This window comes from Bos indicus x Bos taurus, chromosome 24 (genome assembly GCF_003369695.1).
Source record: "Bos indicus x Bos taurus breed Angus x Brahman F1 hybrid chromosome 24, Bos_hybrid_MaternalHap_v2.0, whole genome shotgun sequence".
Taxonomy (NCBI): domain Eukaryota; kingdom Metazoa; phylum Chordata; class Mammalia; order Artiodactyla; family Bovidae; genus Bos; species Bos indicus x Bos taurus.
In genome coordinates, this window is record NC_040099.1 from 52,994,073 (window position 1) to 53,015,089 (window position 21,017).

General features: G+C 38.9%; 1 protein-coding gene across 3 annotated transcripts in view; it reads left to right on the forward strand.

The window, feature by feature from the left end:
* DCC (DCC netrin 1 receptor) overlaps positions 1-21,017 on the forward strand; it is a 1,303,205-nt gene that overhangs the window by 1,120,162 nt on the left and 162,026 nt on the right. For 2 of the 3 annotated variants that reach the window (XM_027525589.1, XM_027525591.1), the window contains exons 17-19: positions 4,752-4,984; positions 12,308-12,446; positions 19,018-19,125. In XM_027525589.1, the coding sequence (XP_027381390.1) occupies positions 4,752-4,984; positions 12,308-12,446; positions 19,018-19,125 (480 nt within the window). The remainder of the gene's footprint in view (positions 1-4,751; positions 4,985-12,307; positions 12,447-19,017; positions 19,126-21,017) is intronic. The other variant, XM_027525590.1, reaches the window with a different exon arrangement.

Consider the following 21,017-nt stretch of genomic DNA (forward strand, 5'->3'; position numbering starts at 1 on the left):
AGGCTGAGTCATACAGGAGCTTCTTTCTGAGCTGGGCCAAAGGGTCACCCCAACAGTGCCCAAGGCCTGTAGGCACTGAAAGAATTGGTTGCTTCAAGGGCTTATCACTTCTGGAATTTGTTATGTGAGTTGGACCTTAGAGGAGGCAAAGGAGGAAAACAGGGCTCAAGGAAATGAGAAAGAGAAAAGGGTGGGTTAGAAAGTGAGATCCCGGTCATTTATGGAGACTATTTGTGAATAAGGCTGGACCTACTCAGAAACAGAATAAGTACCATAAGTACCCCTGTGAGGCTTGCTCATGACCCAGCACATGACTCAAGTCACGTGACCACTCCTAATAGCCTTATGTCTGAAATGTGAAAGCAAAACCCAGGATCCTACTCTATCTTTTTAATGTATACTTTGATCCTTTCAAAACCCACAATCCTCAAAGTTCATTCAACTTATCAGCTGTTTTCACCTTAATGACAACAAAGGATCTGATGCAAAGGAGCAGGATTTAGTAGGAGCACCATGGAAAATCACTGGGGTGCCTGAGTATGAGTCCTGGCAGCTAGGAATAAATGAACCTCCAGGAAATGATGTGGTCCTGTGACTTCTGCTACCACCTAAATTTATGTGAACTTTGTACAGTTTGTTTTCCAAATCTTGAAGTTTCATTCAGAAACTGTCTTGAGAATATACAGTTGTAAACCAGATTTGCAGTTGTCATGTGATGGTTTTCACAGCATACCATCCCTTTATTGATGTCCACCAAATTTCCTTTTAAACCTTTGATATTATCCCAGAGTCTCCTTGAATCTTTGGCTGTTGGATTTAACATCTGTGCTCGGTCTGAAGTGGTATGCAAAAGCTTGGGTGCATGTCAGTATATTAATTTATCCATGGAGACAGTATATATCTTGCATTGCATTATCAGAGGGACTCTGACTCCCAAAAAAAGGGTAAATAAGAAATATTACCCAGAGAACATTTACTGTCAAAAGTGTTGTGTCTAAGTATAGAGATATGAGGCAAATAGAGGCCAGGATAGAAACCATGAGATAACATGGTGAAGGGTGTCTGGGATTTTTACTTCCTCTTATTCTCTTATTCTGCCAAAATTCCTTTGAGTGATAGCAACCACTTTGGCTGAGCCAGCGCTTCCCATAATGTTTATTCATTAAGTCCGCTCTTTCCTGCCTTGGGTAAAAGACAGTTAAAAAAGTCCTCACTATGAATTTGAGCTCATGATCAGGCCAAACAAAATTGTACCATGATCCGTCTTTAAGAACTCATAATTTTTTACCAAAACTAAAGACCACAAGGAAGGAACACAAAGATGACCTCCAAAATCCATTTTTTGAGCAGAAACTAGTTAAAATAGAGATAGAGTTCAGATAACTTGAAGATAAATTGCTTGGAGAACTGTCTGAGGTGTTGTTAACTTCTTTTCCCTTAACATTTGTTGTCATTCTTTAATTCTTAGCATATGGCATCCCCAGAGTGGTTTCTAGAATACCAGTGATCCATAAGACCATTTTTTTCCTGCTATGACTAATCCCAATGGATCTGAGAAATGAAATAATACTGAGAATTGAAAAGCGTATGAGGGATTTTCTGATTGGGGAAAAGTCAGTAAGGGGTTGGAGAGGATGAATAAAACCAGCTCTTTCTACATCCCTGCCCAGATGTGGCAGACTTATTTTGTTGTGTTTTCACACACCACAGAGAACAAAGAACAAATAAACAGAATCAAAGGTTAGGTTCTGCAGGAAACTATCACAGTAAGGGTGTCTTAGGGATCCTTAGAAGACATTTTTGGTCTCTGAGCCCCTGCACAGTACTCCCATGAGGAGCCCTGGAAGAGATGAACATAAAGTAATAATAATAAAGCTCAGAGGCAGTAAATGCATCAGGCTGGAATATCAGGCTATGGTGATTTCCACATGGATGTGTTCATAGATGCTGGTCCACTCTGGACCGCATCTCATTCTGAACACATCAGCATTACAGCCAAGCAAAGTCTCACTAGGTCAAAAGGGCAGGTTAACAGTGTGCTTGTTTTGCTGCTGTTTTTTAAAATTTTTATTTCATATTGTTGCAAGAATAAGACATTTTGAGCCTGGAGACTGGATGAGAACAGGCGAATAATGAGATGCGTTGTTTGAATTTGTTTATTTTCAATTGTTTCATAAATGTCTAAATGAAGTACAATCCAGATATAAAATTGTATTATTTTTAAAAGCTTGTTTTGAGCTTTAGTATATTGACTAAAACACTTATATTTTCTCACCAAAACAACTATTAGGAATTGAATTGGTTTCTCTTTTTAGCAAAAGGTTTAAAGCTATATTTTGTGTTTTTGTCTTTTTTTCCCCACTCTTTTGAATATCACCACTGCAAATGGTGAAGAAAAAAAAAACATAAACAGAGTTCTTTGGCAGCAAAATAATTTATTTAATTCAACTACTCAGTTTCTGACCTGTGAGGGAAAGACAATTAGGAATATATGTAGCATATATTTAGAGCAGTGCGTGCTACCTATTAACAAGTTCTGCTTTGTTAGAAATACCTACTGTATCCAGTATGGCAGACACAAGGTTCATGTGACTATTGAACATCTGAAATAGGCTAGTGCAACACAATAAATGACACTTTAATTGTATTTAATTTTAATTTAAAGTCAAATTGTCCATGTAACTATGGCTGTTGCATTAGCCCAACTATGGAAGAAGTGGCAAATAGAATGTCAAGCCATGCCTGAAAAAAAAAAAATTTCCACCAAAAATAAGCAAGCAAAACTTGGCCAGGGTAGAAAATTTTGAATTACATAAGTTCATAGGTATATATCAAAAAACAGCATTGTTTGAAATTTATGGATGCATTCTGGAACTGAGACTCTGAGAAACTCAACAAGAAGTTTATGAAAAACATAATTTTCTAAAAGCCAGAAATAGCAGAATTATTACCATTGCTTAAAGTAAAACCACTACTTTTGAAAACCTTATATGGGGTATCTATGAAAAACGATAAAGTTAGTCTAGTTTTTCAACAAAACTAGATTAGGCAAAGAAACAATAGATAGGATACCATGAATACAAGTTGATCTACAAAGAGTTTGTGGTTGAGAGTAGTCCTGTGCTATGCGTAACATTCTTCTTTAAGTCAGCTAAGAATAGAAATAAGTCAAGTGAAGACAGCGCCTGCTTTAGTTTTGCCAGAATGTTCCACTGATGTACCAGCCTGATGACTGATTGGGATCCTCCTAGAGGCTGCAGTGTCTTCAGCCGCCCTTCATCATCTCATAAACCCATTCAGGTTTAAAGGAGCCCTTAATAAGAAGACACATCAAAGGAAATATGAAAAGCCTGGGCTCTGTCATTAAATTTTAAACACACAGTTTTTCTCTCTCTCTTTTTCCTTTCAGATTTTATATTTTGCTCCAAAGACCACAGCCCAGTAAACTACTAAATACTTCATTAGAAAACAGTGATGAGTAGGGAGTAGACTTTTAAAATTCAGTGAACAAAGTGACATAATCATGAAACTCAACCCACAGTCTTTATACTATACTTACAGATGTAAACTCAGTATGTTTACTGTTCCAGACACTCTATGTGTTGGTAGGCCTCATCTCCCCAAATGCCATTGTATGGCCAGTCTAAGAGCTCATCTCATTTTTTGTTAGTGAGAACACATGTATGATTTAAAAGAAAATTTTAACAAATTTAAACACCTTCAGTAATAAATGAAAGGCTCAATATTCGACTTGTTCTCCAGCTGCAAAATAAACTCTCCTGATTCTGGCATCCGCAGCATCAAAACAAATACAAGGTTTTCCTAGAGAATTTTGTGAAACCACAGACATCAGTGTTCAGATTCTGATTGTGGTATGGATCAAAGCATGTGTGTATCTCATTGTGAATCTCATCAGTCCGTACAGAGTTCATTCTGTCTCTCGGCCCAATGATAGGAAGTCTTTCCTTGGAATTTAAAATTGTAGAACAAGGAGCATAGAATATAGGGATGCCATAAATAGCTTACTCTGTGAGAATGTGGGTAAGATGGACACTTCTACACTTTCTTTAAGGATTTCAATCTAACCACACCATGTGCCATGTGAAACCTAACCGTCACATCATTGAGCCATGTGGGCTTGGTCTGACATCGTGCAGTCATAGCCATAGACTGCTACGGATCTCAGGGCCCTCTGCTTATTATCCCGTGTTTGTTTCTTACCTACACAATATTTATGCAGATAAAACCTAAGCAATAATAAAAGCATTAGAGATACCAAGTCGCCTTAGAGAAGGAGAAAAACAACACAACAGGGATCAGATAGGCATTTATTTCTTTTGCAGGAGGAAATGAAATAGACAGTCCTTAGAATTTTATTTTGATGTATCTTTCTAGTTATAAAACTGATGAATTCTCTACTGGATCTTTGAAGAAGCAATGTGCAACATTCCAAGAAAAAAAAAAGTGGACTTTTAAAATATGTAACGAGAAGCGACAGCCAAATTGATAGAAGCATTCTAAGGAAATAAGGAGATTGTGGAAAACAGTTACCTTTGAAATCTAGCAATACTGTTTCTAATGAGTTTTCCGATTGAATTAATTATAATTTTTTCTGTTCTTCTCATGTTCCCTTTCATCATTATTGCCATACATTTAACTCATTGTGACCTGTTGCCACTGATGTTTATGTTTTTAACTCTTTTGTTTATGTATTTATTTGTTTGCTTCATTGGTCGGGTTTTTAAACCCAGATCCCACTGACCCAGTTGATTATTATCCTTTGCTTGATGACTTCCCCACCTCGGTCCCAGATGTCTCCACCCCCATGCTCCCACCAGTAGGTGTACAGGCTGTGGCTCTAACCCACGATGCTGTGAGGGTCAGCTGGGCAGACAACTCTGTCCCTAAGAACCAAAAAACGTCCGAAGTGCGACTTTACACTGTCCGGTGGAGGACCAGCTTTTCTGCAAACGCGAAATACAAGGTGAGGTTCTAACCGGTAGTATGAAGTTTACCTTGAACTGCCATTTGTTTCATCCATTGTTTGAAACACTTCCTGGGCTGTCATGAGTTATGTTGCTGCCGTGACACGAAATGGAAAACAAAGCATTTGAAAACTCAGTGCTCTAAAACTGACATGGGAATTATTGTGTCTTAGGAAACCATTCTAAGACGAGGTAGAAAAGCATCAAGAGCTGCAAAATGTTATTTGAATTCTACCAGATGTTGGGTTTGTATAAATAATGTAATTCTGTACAAGGGAATGCCATTTTCTTTTGAAAATAGCAGAGCTCTGCATTAGTTTCTTGGATAGATTTTGGCGTTTTTCTTTTCATGTGGAATCTAGGTTTATGCCGCAGTCACGCATATTAACATTGTATGCAGAGACCCATCTTATAGTGAATATGAGGAGTACATGAAGATTTTTTTATTCTATCCTTAGATGGTGAACACACCTCAAGCCATTAACATCTGTTTCCTCATTTAGCCTTGAAAGGCCCTCATGTGGTAAAAAATGCACAGTGTACCCTCCCCTTTAACTAAGATGAATTAGACCAGCTCCCTTATCCCTGTCCTCTCATCAAGTCATCACACACACACACACACACACACTAACCCCAACCCAGGAGCTCCTTAAAGATACACATTTGAGGCACTGTCATCCGTTCACATCTCTATCAGTCAGCCATAGCAATTCCAACTAATATTCATTTATATAATCGAACACTACCTCCTAAGCCTACCACATGAGTAGTGTATATAACAACACACAAATGTAGAGTAAAATGAGATTGAATAATTGTTAAGCGTCCACCATTTACTTAGGACTATGCTAGATCATAGAGGTCCTTAAACGTCTTTTAGTTGTTACTCCAGTATTCCTGCCTGGACAGTTCCATGGACAGAGGAGCCTGGCAGGTTGTAGTCCGTGGGATCGCAAACAATTGGACGTGAATAAGTGACTAACACTTTCACTTTCACATACTTAACGCTGTTACTTACAATTTTGAAATGTGTAATAAACTCAGCTCCATGGAGTACTTTACAGAATTCAGAATTTATTCAAGTGAAATAATACATGAAAGCATATTTTAAAAATTCACAAAATGATTATTTAAGACGAAAAAGAGTTAGTCGTTCAGTTGTGTCTGACTCTTTGCAACCCCACAGACTGTAGCCCACCAGGTTCCTCTGTACAATTCTCCAGGCAAGAATACTGGAGTGGATTTCTCCAAAGAAGACCTACAGACGACTAATAAACACATAAAAAGATGCTCAACATCACTCATTATTAAAGAAGTGCAAATCAAAACCACAATAAGTTATCATGTCATGCCTGTCAGAATGGCTGCCATCAAAAAATCTACAAACATAAATGCTGAAAAGGAAGTGGAGAAAAGGAACCCTCTTACACTGTTCGTCAAACTGCAAACTGGTGCAGCCACTATGGAGAACAGTGTGGAGGTTCCTTAAAAAACTGGAACTAGAACTGCCTTATGACCCAGCAATCCCGCTGCTGGGCATACACACCCAGGAAACCAGAATTGAAAGAGACATGTGTACCCCAATGTTCATTGCAGCACTGTTTACAATAATAGCTGGGATGTGGAAGCAACCTAGATGTCCATCAGCAGACAAATACATAGGGAAGTTGTGGTACATATACACAATAGAATATTACTCAGCTATAAAATAGAACGCACTTGAGTCAGTTCTAATGAGGTGGATGGAACTGGAGCCTATTATACAAAGTGAAGTTAAGTCAGAAAGAGAAATGCCAATACAATATATTAACGCATACATATGGAATTTAGAAAGATGGTAACGATGACCTTATATGTAAGACGGCAAAAGAGACACAGATGTAAAAACAGACTTTTGGACTCTGGGAGAAGGTGAGGGTGGGATGATTTAAAAGAACAAAAAAAAAAAAAAAAAAGAGAGAGAACAGCACTGAAACATGTACATTACCATATGTAAAACAGATGACCAGTTCAATGCCTGAAGCAGGGCACTCAAAGCCGGTTCTCTGGGACAACCCAGAGGGATGGGGTGGGGAGGGAGGTGGCAGGGGGGTTCAGGATGGGGACACATGTGCACCCGTGGCTGGTTCATGTCGATGTATGGCAAAACCACCACAACATTGTGATTATCCTCCAATTAAAATAAATAAATAATTTAAAAAAAAAGAGAGACCCATCTTCCAAAGGCAAGTTTTGACCTCTCCAAAGGGAAAAGTCAGAGCTGAGTATCAGAAGATCACATCAGTGTGAGGAGTGGGTTTCAAATGTGCTTTCACATCCATTCTTCTACAGGCTAAGACAGAGAGCTCCTCCAAAGATCGCCAGCATCAAAGGTGCACGATTCCAGCGGTGTGCACATTTCCTACCCTCGCCTCGACCATGATGGGTCCTTCTGTCATTTACTATACTTATCCCATTGCAATGCCTTTCCTTTCTTCTAAACACTTTTTTTCTTTATAAAAAGGACATGTTCATTATTTTAAAATTTAGAAAATATAAAAATGTTCTTGGCTAAGTAAGAAATTGGCCCAGTAACTCCAAAATCGTTTTGTGATTCTCAGCAGAGAATAATAAAGTAAAAAAAATAATAATAATAATATTGGAGTGGGTAGCCATTCCCTTCCCCAGGGAATCTTCCCAACCCAGGGATCAAACCCAGGTCTCCTGCATTTGCAGGCAGACTGTTTCCCATGTCAGCCACAAGCAAAGCCCATTTAGGATGAAGAGGGTAGCTTTAAAAATAAGAGTATAGGCAGGGAGGGGAGGGCAGTCAAAAGGAACAAACTTCCAGTTATAAGCATTAGGGATATAATGTACAACATTATAAATATAATTCACACTGGTTGGTGTTATATATGAAAGTTGATAGAATAAATCCTAAGAGTTCTAATCACAAGCAAACTATATTGTTTCTATTTATTTTGCATCTATATGAGATGGTGGGTATTCACTAAACTTACTGTTTAGTGGTGACCACTTTCTGATGTATGTAAGTCAAATCATTAAGTTGTACATCTTAAGCTTACACAGTGCTGTATGTTGATTATATCTCAATAAAACTAGAAGAGAAACAAGGAGCCCAAGTGTTACCCAGCAACGGAGGGAGCAGTAGTTTGACCCCGGCACTCCAGAATCTTCATACGCCGCTGTATCCCTCCTCCGCACCACTTTACTGGGATAGCTTTCAAGGAGAATTTGGATCTCCTGATACTTTATCCAATGTTCTTTCTACTAAACTGCCATTGTGCTTAATCCAGCCTCAAGCCAGAGTTGATCTGGGGGGGGATTAAAATGTCCTTTGGAAATTTCTGACTTTTAAGACCCTGGAGTTAAAGCAAAATCCACCAATAATTTTGTCAGTCTGCCTCTTTTTTTCCGGTAGTCATGCTAGTTCTGCTTCTAGTTTCATTCAGCCTTTAAAGGGCGTAAAATTCACATTTCATAGTAAATCTGTTTTTTGTTGAAACCAATTGGAAAGCAGTTTCCTTTGGTTCAGCCTCCCTGCGAGGTCAGGTACTTGGAGGAACTCTCCAGCTTAGTCCAAGTAGTATCATCGGAATAAGCATCCTATCCATCTTCTTACGGTATCAGATTTAAGACACAGCAGAACCATAAATAAAGATAACATTATCAGATAAAACAATAAATGAGACATAAGAGAACACTTTTTAAAAAATCTCTTTATATGCCGATTACCCAATTCTAAGTTTATTTTAAAGGACTACTTTAAAAATTTTATGCCCGTGCTGCTGTACATTCATTTCACAGAATGGCCACAGGGTACCTTGCCGGTGTGTGAAATGTTCTAAGGGACAATGATCTCTGCAGAATGATTGGCGCTCCAAAATTTCCAAAAGCAGTATTTTTTTTTTAGTTGAATTGTTAATAGAACAGACAGAATTATTGAGTTTCGCTAAGAATGCCTACAGAAGAGAGCCAACCAAAAATCATCTGTAAGGAGAGACTGAGTTCACTTATGGGTTGAGGTATGAGAATAAAAATAATATTGTTACTTTTTCTCTCCTCATCACCTTCTTGACCTAATAAAGCTTTTAAGTACTAACATTTCATCACCTTTCTCACACATACACACTCTGCACCCACATCCTGAGAAGAAGGGTTAGAGGGGGAGAGTTAGTTAAGCTGGAGAGCAAGGATAAATACAGACCGTATCTGGTCAATCCAGAATGGGCATACGACACATTTAAATTTTATAAAGAATGGGAATAGAATGCTTTGGTTTTGCATTTTGAACTTTTCACACCCACTATGGTCTGTTGCTTCATCTCACTCCCCACTATAGCTTTATAAGCTGGGAAGAGAATGCACACCCTCTATCATCTCTTACTTCATCTCACTCCCCACTATATAAGCTGGGCAGAGAGTGCACAGTATAAACGGGGGCAAATACATCAGATCAGATCAGATCAGTCACTCAGTCGTGTCCGACTCTTTGCGACCCCATGAATCGCAGCACGCCAGGCCTCCCTGTCCATCACCAACTCCCGGAGTTCACCCAGACTCACGTCCACTGAGTCAGTGATGCCATCCAGCCATCTCATCCCCTGTCGTCCCCTTCTCCTCCTGCCCCCAATCCCTCCCAGCATCAGAGTCTTTTCCAATGAGTCAACTCTTCGCATGAGGTGGCCAAAGTATTGGAGTTTCAGCTTTAGCATCACTCCTTCCAAAGAAATCCCAGGACTGATCTCCTTCAGAATGGACTGGTTGGATCTCCTTGCAGTCCAAGGGACTCTCAAGAGGCTTCTCCAACACCACAGTTCAAAAGCATCAATTCCTTGGCGCTCAGCCTTCTTCACAGTCCAACTCTCACATTCATACATGACCAAATACATTCCTAGAGGCAAATGACCAGGGCTTACAAGCTGGCTTTGCCGTGTCCTGTCCTGTCATTTAATTCGCTCAATCTCATTTTTCTCATCTATGTGACTGGGGTGTTGACACCTACTATAAAAAGAATAAGTAAGATTCTTTACAGCTGTGTATGTATGTAGAGATCTTTATGGGTAGGTTGTACAACTTGACAATTCCCCATCAAACTAGAGCCTCAGATGACCTGATGGCTTTATCCAGACCACTCCCCACAGGAATACTTTCTACTTCAGTTAGTCCCATGTCAGGCCAGACATTCATATTTTGATTGCCCAAAATTTTATATTGACTTTCCTTATCAAATAGAGAACTTTTTATATAATTTATTTTCTACTAAAGTGATTGCTCACTTGATATTTTACATAAAATTCCTTTCAAAATGCATTCACTGACTACCGATTAGAGCGTGGGTATTACAGGAGATACGAAGTTAAGCAAGATCCAGTGTCCTCAAAATTCTTATAGCTCAATGGAGAATTTGTCATGCACATAAAATTCCATATATATATATATGTATGTATGTGTATATATATGACATATGCAGTACTTATATTTCACACTAGGCAATGCATAAAATAGTGTAGCTAGCATTTATTTAGTACCTACTCTGAGCCAGATAACATGTTTTACTTTCGCACTTTAATTAGTACTGTAGGGTCAGTGCTACGGTTATTTCTGTGTTATAAATGAGGAAACCGAGGCTCAGAGAGGTAGTACCTATATATTCTGTGCTCTGTCTATCTCATGGACACACACACACACACAGCCATGACTTCCCAGAGTACTTCCAGGCTAATGATTTCTGATGAGCAGTTACCTTCCATAACATTCCTGAGAAAATTCAGGGAATTCATGGTACTTAAACGATGCAGGTGTGTCATTTAGGAACACAAGCAAGGGCAGTGCTGCTTGGTTGTCTCCCAAAGGCCAGTTGTGTCTATGTTCAAAGAGACAAGTTTTATTAAAGTGTGTCCTTCCCTCCTAGCCAAACTGTATCTCATTGCCCCATTTCTCCCCATCTTTCTAAGACTTAGTGGTATCATGACAGGGAAGGAAGGCAAGATTGGAAGTTATATATAAGTACGTCAGATACTAGCTGCCCATTTCATGTTTTTTTTTTTTATAGGGTTCCATCCTTCTGAGTCTATAAATTATTTTTGCATTTATTTAGGGCTCACATTTTGATGACTTTTTTTTAAGAGGAGCTTCTGATAAATGTTTATGAGGTCATCACTTTAATAGGATGGATGGGCACATCATCAAAATTTATTAGTACAGTTAAATATTTATTTGGTTTTATAATGAAATGTAGGATTTTCAGAGCTATAGTCTAAGAAGGATTCATAGTAAAATAAGAAAGATATACTGGAGTAGCTAGGGAGGAGATAGTTATGACATAGGTGGAGACAAAATGTTTTCCTTGATTTTTCTAGACATAGAAATACAACAAATGTAGTAAACTTAAAAGTAACTGTTTAACCTTGGAAGAAGATTAAGGACTAAATAGCAATCATAAATTGAAATGTATAAGAGGCATAAGTAGTTTTAAATTTGCCTCATCATATGGAAAATATACATTAACCTGGGAGATTAACCTGTTTCATTATTACAATTTTGGTCTATTGAGTAAGCAATAGAGACAGCTAATTTACTTTCTACTAAAATATCCTTAACCTGTTGTTTAAAAGAAAAATAATGTATTCAGAGGATGAAAAATATTAACACGTAATCATTTAAATTTTATCTGATTTATTGTTCTCTTCCTGATTAACTGCTCCAGTGACTGTACTTCAGTCTGTGTTTAATGTGATCTGTTCATAAGGAAAGATGAACGCATGACACAATATTGCTGCTGTCCATTTTCTTTATAATGGCTATCTAGATCCTGCATCCGTAGAAGTCTGCATCATAAGCCTTGTTTTAAAAAAAATAATAAGCATTAGATCTCTAAAAATTCATTTTATTACCTATGGAAAATAACCATAATAATTTATGTGAAATATATAAAACATTAAAGCCTCTGAAAAAAAAGTTTTCAATTATTAGAAATAAATTGAAGTTCAAGTCAGTGCAGATAACCTTACAAATGGAACTGACAGAAGGAAGTGGAATTGGTCCTGTCTCTGTGGTTATTGCCTCACTTGGGAAAATTTATCAGCTATCTGCCCCTTTGAACAACATAACACCTGATTTTATCGATTATGTTTTAGATGTACAATCAGCCAGTGTGAACTGGGACAGAAAGGAAATAAAGTCAGTGCTTTGTCCTGGGTCTTCTGCTGTTTGGAAATAAATTCCTTTTTGTTGCTTTGGATAGTCTTCCTTTGTGTCTTGATTTACCAAGCTGAGAGAGTTCATTTTTTTATCTCTTTTCTTATTTCCCACTTGTGTAGTCAGAAGACACAACGTCTCTGAGTTACACAGCAACGGGCCTCAAACCAAACACAATGTACGAGTTCTCAGTCATGGTCACGAAAAACAGAAGGTCCAGCACCTGGAGCATGACCGCACACGCCACCACGTATGAGGCAGGTATGTAAGGAAAGTTTTCCGCTACGTATTTGCCGCTGGTATTTTCTCGGTTCCGAGGAATCTGGAACGTGTGTGCACTATGATGTCTCCATTACACTTAATCATGCATAAAATCATTCATAGTACTTTTATATCAAATACTATTCTTCCAACTCTAAATAAGGAGAAAATGAGTCCCCAGGGGAATAAGTAATCTGGTTTTAATTTGTACATTAATTGAGGATTTCTGAATATAAATCTGCTGTTCAATACATTGAAGTAAAGGCATTTTACTCTGTCCAATGGATGTGTGTCTTTGATCAATAGACATTGTAGATATTTACTTTTTTGGAAAAAAATTAGATGCAAAATGAAGAATCGCATTACAGCTGTAGGCTCATGGGTGCTTATCTCATGGGCTTCCCTGGTGGCTCAGAAGTAAAAGAATCTGCCTGTAATGCAGGAGATCCCTGGGTCAGGAAGATCCCCTAGAGAAGGGAATGGCTACACATTCCAGTATTCTTGCCTGGAGAATTCCATGGACAGAGGAGGCTGGTGGGCTACAGTCCATGAGGCTGCAAAGAATCGACATGACTGAGCAACTAACACACACACACACACACACACACACATACACACACACACACACACAGTTGACTGGGAAGAAATTTCTAGGGAGTCATGTTCACTGTTTGGAAATAAGGCAACACAATGGAAAACTTTCATGCATTTTGCAATAGTTCAAATCGAGAGTGAATGCAATTCACTGTAAATTTTTCCAGTCACATTTGCTGTGGGTCATAAATGTTGAGTTTGTAACCTTAGCAGACATGCAGTGCACTTTGCATTTATAGCTCACAGAGATCCGACATCTGAAGGAAATAGGATTTAACATACATTTTAATAGCTTTCATGGTATTACATCATATTTGGGGATAAACTATACCACACATTTCTAAATTCTAAAATGTATGGCAGTAAAACTTTTATCTGAATAAGTTGAATTTCTTTTTCCTTTTGAATTTGTCCTATAGCATGGCAGTTCTAATTTTAATTTCAGATTACTACCTTAACTCTGAGTTCACTGGGAATATTTTTACAATTCTGAGGGCACTTCTTTCTGCAAGAAGTTTTTTCTAGTTGTTTAATTTCAACACTTTCTTCTACTTTACGTGTTTACGTATATAAAATCGTTCTCCTAGAAATATGCCCAGGATGCCAGTGTTCTTAACTTCTTAGGGAGAGTTATACATTATGGGATGAATAAAAGTCATGCTCTTTCTTTTAACCTAAAAGGAGATGAAAGGAGTTAAATGTAAACCAGTAAGGTATTTGGTCCTCCCTGGGTGAAAGAAAAGGAGTAGTAATTTCCTTATTCATTTTTCCCCATCATAAACATAAACGCACAACATCTGACTTAATAAATGAACCCTATTGATTTCTCCTGAACTGCCTAGCCTTGTAAGGACATCAGTGTTGAGACCCATAGCTGACAGAAAGATATTAACTTTTAGAAATGTGACTGGTAGAAAGGGTGATTGTCAAAACAGATAATGATCTGGACAAAGGTGTAAATAGCCTATGGATAAGATTTTTGGGTGATGATGAGAAGCGAGAAGTAATTCGCAAGTGTCTGTACGTTTTAAAACCGTGAGAAGAAAATGAAGTGAATGAAATAACTCTGGAGTTTGCTTCTAATTCTGTAATAATGCGAAGACTCTATGGGGCCACATATGATGCACTTGTGCTGAAATTGCTCATAATAAGGATAATGGCAGCTGACAAATTCTTGAAATGAAACATGCATTCTGTCCCAGTGATAAATCCTTAATTCTACTCTAGTTAATTTAGGTAAAATAAAAATAATTGGAAGGATAGCTTAAATAATGATGCCTTGGCAAGGGGCAGAAGTAGCATGTCCCCGGGCATTAGAGATGAGGAACTGTTGCACTCTCCCTGCAAGGTGCTACAGTTGCGGTGGTGTGACTCCATGTGCTCTCCTTTCTTCTATCAGCATTCAGTTTCCCAGAAGAGAGAATCACGCAGCTACAGAGAGTGAGGTGGAGGCGAGGAAATTCCTATTTGATGTTGCTCCCAGCTCACGTGACAGAGAGGAGACCTTGCCCCCCAAAGGAAAAAACCACCTGTTTCTCTAAATGAAGGAGGAGAGGGTAGCATCTGAGCAGTCCAAACACAAATGCCCAAGATGTTGATGTGCGTTTATGTTCTTGATGGGGAAAAATGAATGAGGACATTGCTACTCCTTCTTTTTAAGTGGTTAAGAATCCACCTTACAATGCAGGGGGTGGCTGTTCCCTTAGTGGTCGGGAACTAAGGTCCTCCATGCCGGGACCAGCTAAGCCCATAAGCCCCAACTACTGAGCCTGCTGCCCCTCACCCCCTGCAGAGAATTCCTGCACCACAACGAAAGATCCCACTTGACGCGCTGAAGATCCTGCCAGCCGCAGCTAAAACCCAGTGCAGCCAAATAAACTTACATACATTTCTTAGCTTTAAATAAGTATGAGGGAACAATGTACAGTTCATATGATAATCGTAAACATCTGAGGCGTTGATTCTAATACCAGAATCTAGTCACATGGCTTGAGGAAAAAGAAAACTTTTCTCAGCACCTGAAATAGATTAGTCGTTAGGTTTTTGGTTTTTTTTAATAAGCAGCTCTTCAGTGTATTATTTTGCTAGTTTTAGCTGGAGTCATTTTATATTTTTTGAATGTCAACCTAGATTCAGTGAAGCAATCTAATCATCACCACTTGTTTTCTAAATAAGCATCAATTTTAATTTTAACAGTTAAGAAAAAACAAGTTAGTTAGAAAAACAAGTGTTTTAATTAATTCCAAAATTGGAAAATGTCTTATGATATTTGGTTTCAGTTCAGTCACTCAATCATGTTTGACTCTTTGTGACCCCATGGACTGCATCACGCCAGGCTTCCCTGTCCATCACCAACTCCCAGAGCTTGTTCTAACTCATGTCCATCAAGTCAGTGATGCCATCCAACCATCTCATCCTCTGTCATCCCCTTCTCCTCCTGCGTTCAGTCTTTCCCAGCATCAGATGGTGACTGCAGCCACAAAATTAAAACACACTTGCTCCTTGGAAGGAAAGCGATGACAAACCTAGACAGCATATTAAAAAGCAGAGACATTACTTTGCTGACAAAGGTCCGTCTAGTCAAAGCTGTGGTTTTTCCTATAGTCATGTATGAATGTGAGAGTTGGACCATAAAGAAAGCTGAGCACTGAAGAATTGATGCTTTTGAACTGTGGTGTAGGAGAAGATTCTTGAGAGTCCATTGAGCAGCAAGGAGATCAAACCAGTCAATCCTAAAGGAAACCAGTCCTGAATATTCGTTGGAAGGACTGATGCTGAAGCTGAATATCTAATACTTTGGTCACATGTTTGGTATAATACTCTAATTTTTGGTTATCTATTACCTTCCTGGGCTTCCCTGTGGCTCAGCAATAAAGAATCTGCCTGCCAATGCAGGAGACATGAGTTTGATCCCTAGGTCAGGAAGACCCTCCTGGAGAAAGAAATGGCAACTGACTCTAATATTCTTGCCTGGGAAATCCCATGGACAGAGGAGCCTGGTGGACTATAGACCACACAGTTGCAAAACAGTCGGACACAACTGATCAAGTAGACAACAAATACCTTTCCATCTGTGGCTTAGAAAATATCTTGAATGATCACTTTATGTGACTAAGCCTTCCCTAAGGTGGCATTGCCTATTCAGTGTTTCACTATTACAAATCTTTTTTTTTTTTGCAAGAATTTTTCTTTCCATTAAAAGATATATATGACACTATGTTTAATATGGGCTTCCCCTGTGGCACAGCTGGTAAAGAATCCACCTGCAATGCAGGAGACCCTGGTTTGAATCCAGGGTCAGGAAGATCCTCTGGAGAAGGCAAAGGCTACCCACTCCAGTATTTGGGCCTGGAGAATTCCATGGAGTGTATTGTCCATGGGGGTGCAAAGAGTCAGACACCACTGAGCGACTTTCACTTCACTTTTACTCAAAGATCTTCTCTTCCTTGTACTTCTTTCTTCTCCTCTGCCTTTTTCCAAGAAAAAAAAAGAAACAAACTTTAAGTATAGTGAGTACTTTGTCAGGATATTACCGTTAGTACAGCTCTGGTTAATTTACAATCTTAGTGGCTTTGAGTGGAGAAGGAAATGGCAACCCACTCCAGTATTCTTGCCTGGAGAATCCCATGGATGGAGGAGCCTGGTGGGCTACAGTCCACGGGGTCGCAAAGAGTCAGACACGACTGAGCGACTTAACTAACTAAATAGTGGCTTTGAGAATCGGGGTATTGGAAATAAAATGGTACAATAGATGGGAATGTTTGGTGTCCCCTGTCTGGAATTCTTTTAGTAAGAGAAGCTGGAAAGAGAGTGTCAGTAATGCTCAAATTCTGTACTATACAGTCAATAGAGAAGCCAAAGAGAATTGCAAGTGTGGAGATGCATTCAGAATTAGGACCAATTTGTAATACACAGTAGGTGAATGTAATGGCACCCCACTCTAGTACTCTTGCCTGGAAAATCCCATGGACGGAGGGGCCTGGTAGGCTGCAGTCCATGGGGTCACCAAGAGTCGGGCACGACTGAGCGACTTCCCTTTCACTTTTCACTTTCATGCATTGGAGAAGGAAATGGCAACCCACTCCAGTGTTCTTGCCTGGAGAATCCCAGGGACAGAGGAGCCTAGTGGGCTGCTGTCTATGGGGTCGCACAGAGTCGGACACGACTGAAGCGACTTAGCAGCAGCAGCAGCAGGTGAATGTAATACAGAAGCACTCCTGTGCAGAGATCAGGAAATTGCTCTGAACCCCAGTGTGGAAGTTAGATACATTCCTCAGCTGCCTACGTCACATCTAGGGTAACTGGAAAAGACGATGGACAGTAGACTGGGGCACTGCGAGTTACCTGGAAGGAAAAGGAACTGCATTTCAAGCGTAACCAGGGAGAAAGCAGGTCAAAGGGAGTCTGAAAGATACTAGATGAGGTTGGCCAGTTTGCTGTTGCCTCTGAAGTATATTTAAACTTTTGATGAGCAACACACAGGGGAAGAAAAGTCTTTTTATCCTTCCAGGCTTTTGGCTGAGAGTCCCTGTAATAAGAGACAGAGGAACAGGAAGAAAACAGATGTCTGATAATAAGTATAGATTTGTGTACGTGGAAGATATCCAAGAAAACAGTAATCCCCTCAAATGGCCACCATCTTCAATACCGTCTCCAGCTAAAGACAAAGATGCTGGGGGGGTTAGGGAGCCAGTAACAGGAATTTTTCAGACAAATCACAATAATCGAGGGCATGGTCATCATGTACATTGAAGTCTCTGTCTCCTTGTCATCCTCCGCTTGCTGGTACAAAGAGGGAAATAAAATGGTAGTCGCTCAGTCATGTCCAACTCTTTGCGACCCCATGGACTGTAGCCCCGGGCTCCTCTGTCAGTGGAATTCTCCAGGCAAGAATACTACAGTGGGTTGCCATGCTCTTCTCCAGGGGATCTTCCCCACCAGCGATCGAACCTGGGTCTCACATTGCAGACAGATTCTTTATCGTCTGAGCACCAGGGAAGCCCATGGCACATAAAGGGGGATACCTTATAAAACATAAATTTCTCTTTTATGACAGGGTAACTTTACTTGGTTTTCAGAACTTTTCCTCTGTCTGCTTTTTTTTTTTTAAAAAAATAATCAACTTAAGATAATTCTTATTCCAAAGAGGCAAAATATTTGGGGGTGGTGATTTCTGCTCCCCTCAAACAACATTGGGAAGAGTAGCTCTAAGCAAGACAGGGTTTCTTGACATCTTTACTTCCTACCAGTTTGATCCTTCTGCCAAGGCAGGAGATGCAAGAGAGGCAGGTTCGATCCCTGGGAAAGGAAGATCTCCTGAAAAAGGGAATGGCAACCCACTCCGGTATTCTTGCCTGGGAAATCCCATGGACAAAGGAGACTGGTGGGCTATAGTCCACGGGGTTGCCAAGAGTCAGACATGATTAAGTGACTGAGCACACACATGCAGGTTGATACTCAGACCCTCATAGATTCCTTGTCTCCTCTATTTTCAAATATTTCTTTTCCTTCTTGTTGGAAAATAACTAGATGTTACCTAAGCAAGATGTTGTGACCTGCATTTAAATTCATTTTTTAAGGAAAAATAGCATTAGGTGAACTTTCATTTACAAATCCTGCAATTGTAACAGAATTTTTGTTTCTCAGAGACATGTAGCCATTGATGTTGCTAACTTTTATAATGGTTCTTGAATTTTAGTGAATCGCTCATTTTAAAATGCCAATTATACTTTTCTCTAGAGTCATACATATTCCGTTTTCCTCTCTATATGCTCACCTTTGAAAGGCAGTTAACTTCTTGGAAAAATATTAATTTCTGTGTCTTTTGTTAATTCAGATACTTAAATCATCCATGGTAAAATAAGCATGATGTATGGCATGATAGATCCTGCGTGTCAGCATCATGATTAGAAGCCCCATAAATGTCTGTTTTCTTTCACATCCAATGACAAGACCATGTTTCTGTTTCATCTCACAGCCCCGACCTCTGCTCCTAAGGATTTGACAGTCATTACTCGAGAAGGGAAGCCTCGCGCTGTCATCGTGAGCTGGCAGCCTCCCTTGGAAGCCAATGGGAAGATTACTGGTAGGCATCTCAGCTTTATTTCCTGTGCTGCTCAGCATGGCCTGCCATGGCTTACCTCCAGCACGCCACTCAAACCTCTTATGTATTAGGTTTCTGTCCCAGCATCTCAGTTGACTCTTGACCCTCTCTGATTGTCTCCTCTTAACCGCTGCTGACCTTGGAATTCTTCTAATGGAGCCTACAAATACACACCCCAGCACATTTCCTTTGTGTTGCTTCCTGAAAGATGTGTATTCCAATTAGTGTAGACCTTCTGTGTTTCATTCTGGGCAGCATTAGGATAACCTCCTAACAGAACTCCTTTGAGCCTAAATGACTAAAAATAAGCCAGTTGTTGGGCAATTATAAAACACAAAAGACACTTAATGACCATGTATTTTCCTAGGAAACATAGGAAGGAGGCTTGTCTGAGGGTTTTTAGTTTCTCACTTAGCTCTTAGCTTCTTACTTAAATCATAAGGTTCAGAAAACACTTGATATTGATGGATGGAAATTGAACTTAATGAATATTTCACAGTGACAGATTTTATTTTGCCAAATATTACGGATAACATCGATGCCTAATTAAAGCATCCATTAGAAGCCTGTAATGTTAATTTAGTATGAAAAATATAATGGAGTTCTATCAGAGATTTTGCATTTAAATGATCACTTTAGGCTTTTAATAGATGTCTCCATAGCATATAATTATTATGAAAAATATTGTATAACGAAAAATGTGCACATTATAGTCTAACTTGAACCATTGGGTTAGGCACATGTAAGAGTCACTCCTGTTTCTTCATTTTTGCATACCAAAAGTGGATCTTGTAAATTAACAAAGCAATTCAGCCGTTCTCTGATACAGAGATAAGCATGGGAATTACAGTTCAGATGGCACACTTACTTGCTGTGAGTTACTTTTTGAATTTTACAAAATGAAAAGGTAATGTGAAAATTCCAAATGTGGTTTAAATTTAAGCCAAAGACTTGTTTTCTCCAAGAAATTGCTCTCCCTACAATAGCAAACAGAATTTTAATTTGAGCTGACAAATATGGGGGAAAAAAAAAGAGGGACATAAAATATCCCCAGAATCTGGTATGTGTCAGTTGTCATTCTGCCAGACCTTCTAAAACTGAGGCTGGCCCATTCTAATTTTTTGTTTTTCTCCACTCAGTGTTATGACCTCTCTTCATTGGTTCTATTTCAGTACTTTTGGAGATTCTGATTTGTTTACATGATGACTTTCATTATGTTAGTAACAGTTGTTTATAAGCATATGGTAAATCAACAGATAGTAATTTTAAGAAGAAAACAGTCCAGAATAGGAATTGTCTGAATAAAAATAAGTTCTAATAGAAAAAAATATACTTTGGGGTAAAGGATAAAATAAGTCATATATTACCCAGTTCTTCACTCTATTTAAATAAATCTCACCAAATGGTCTATGCGAAAAATAGAATGTGTTTTCAACTCTGAAAAAAAAAGCTTAATTTTGCTTTTCAGTTGAAACAAAAAATGGAAGTCGGCCCCATATTAAGAAATGTAAATTAATCTGAGCTATAAGATTTTGTGTGCTAATGTCACAGTGCATGTGTAAGAACCTGTGTGCACATATTTTATTTAGAAGTGTATGTTCAGTAATTCTCATTACTAAAAATCTATTCTTTCACAATTGCATAGTTTAAGTATGAAAAGAACTAATTTTCCCCTCTAAAGAACAGTTTATTTGTTAAAGTCAGTTTATAATTATCAGTCTAAGCTATTTTGACTCTATTCAACAGGCAGCAAACACTAAGAACCTTTAAAACAACTTTAAATAACACTTAAAACAACTTCCGTTCCATGCATGTTTTGATACTTTCATTCAAATCAATTCCAAAAAATAGTATGATAAAACATTTAAAGCACC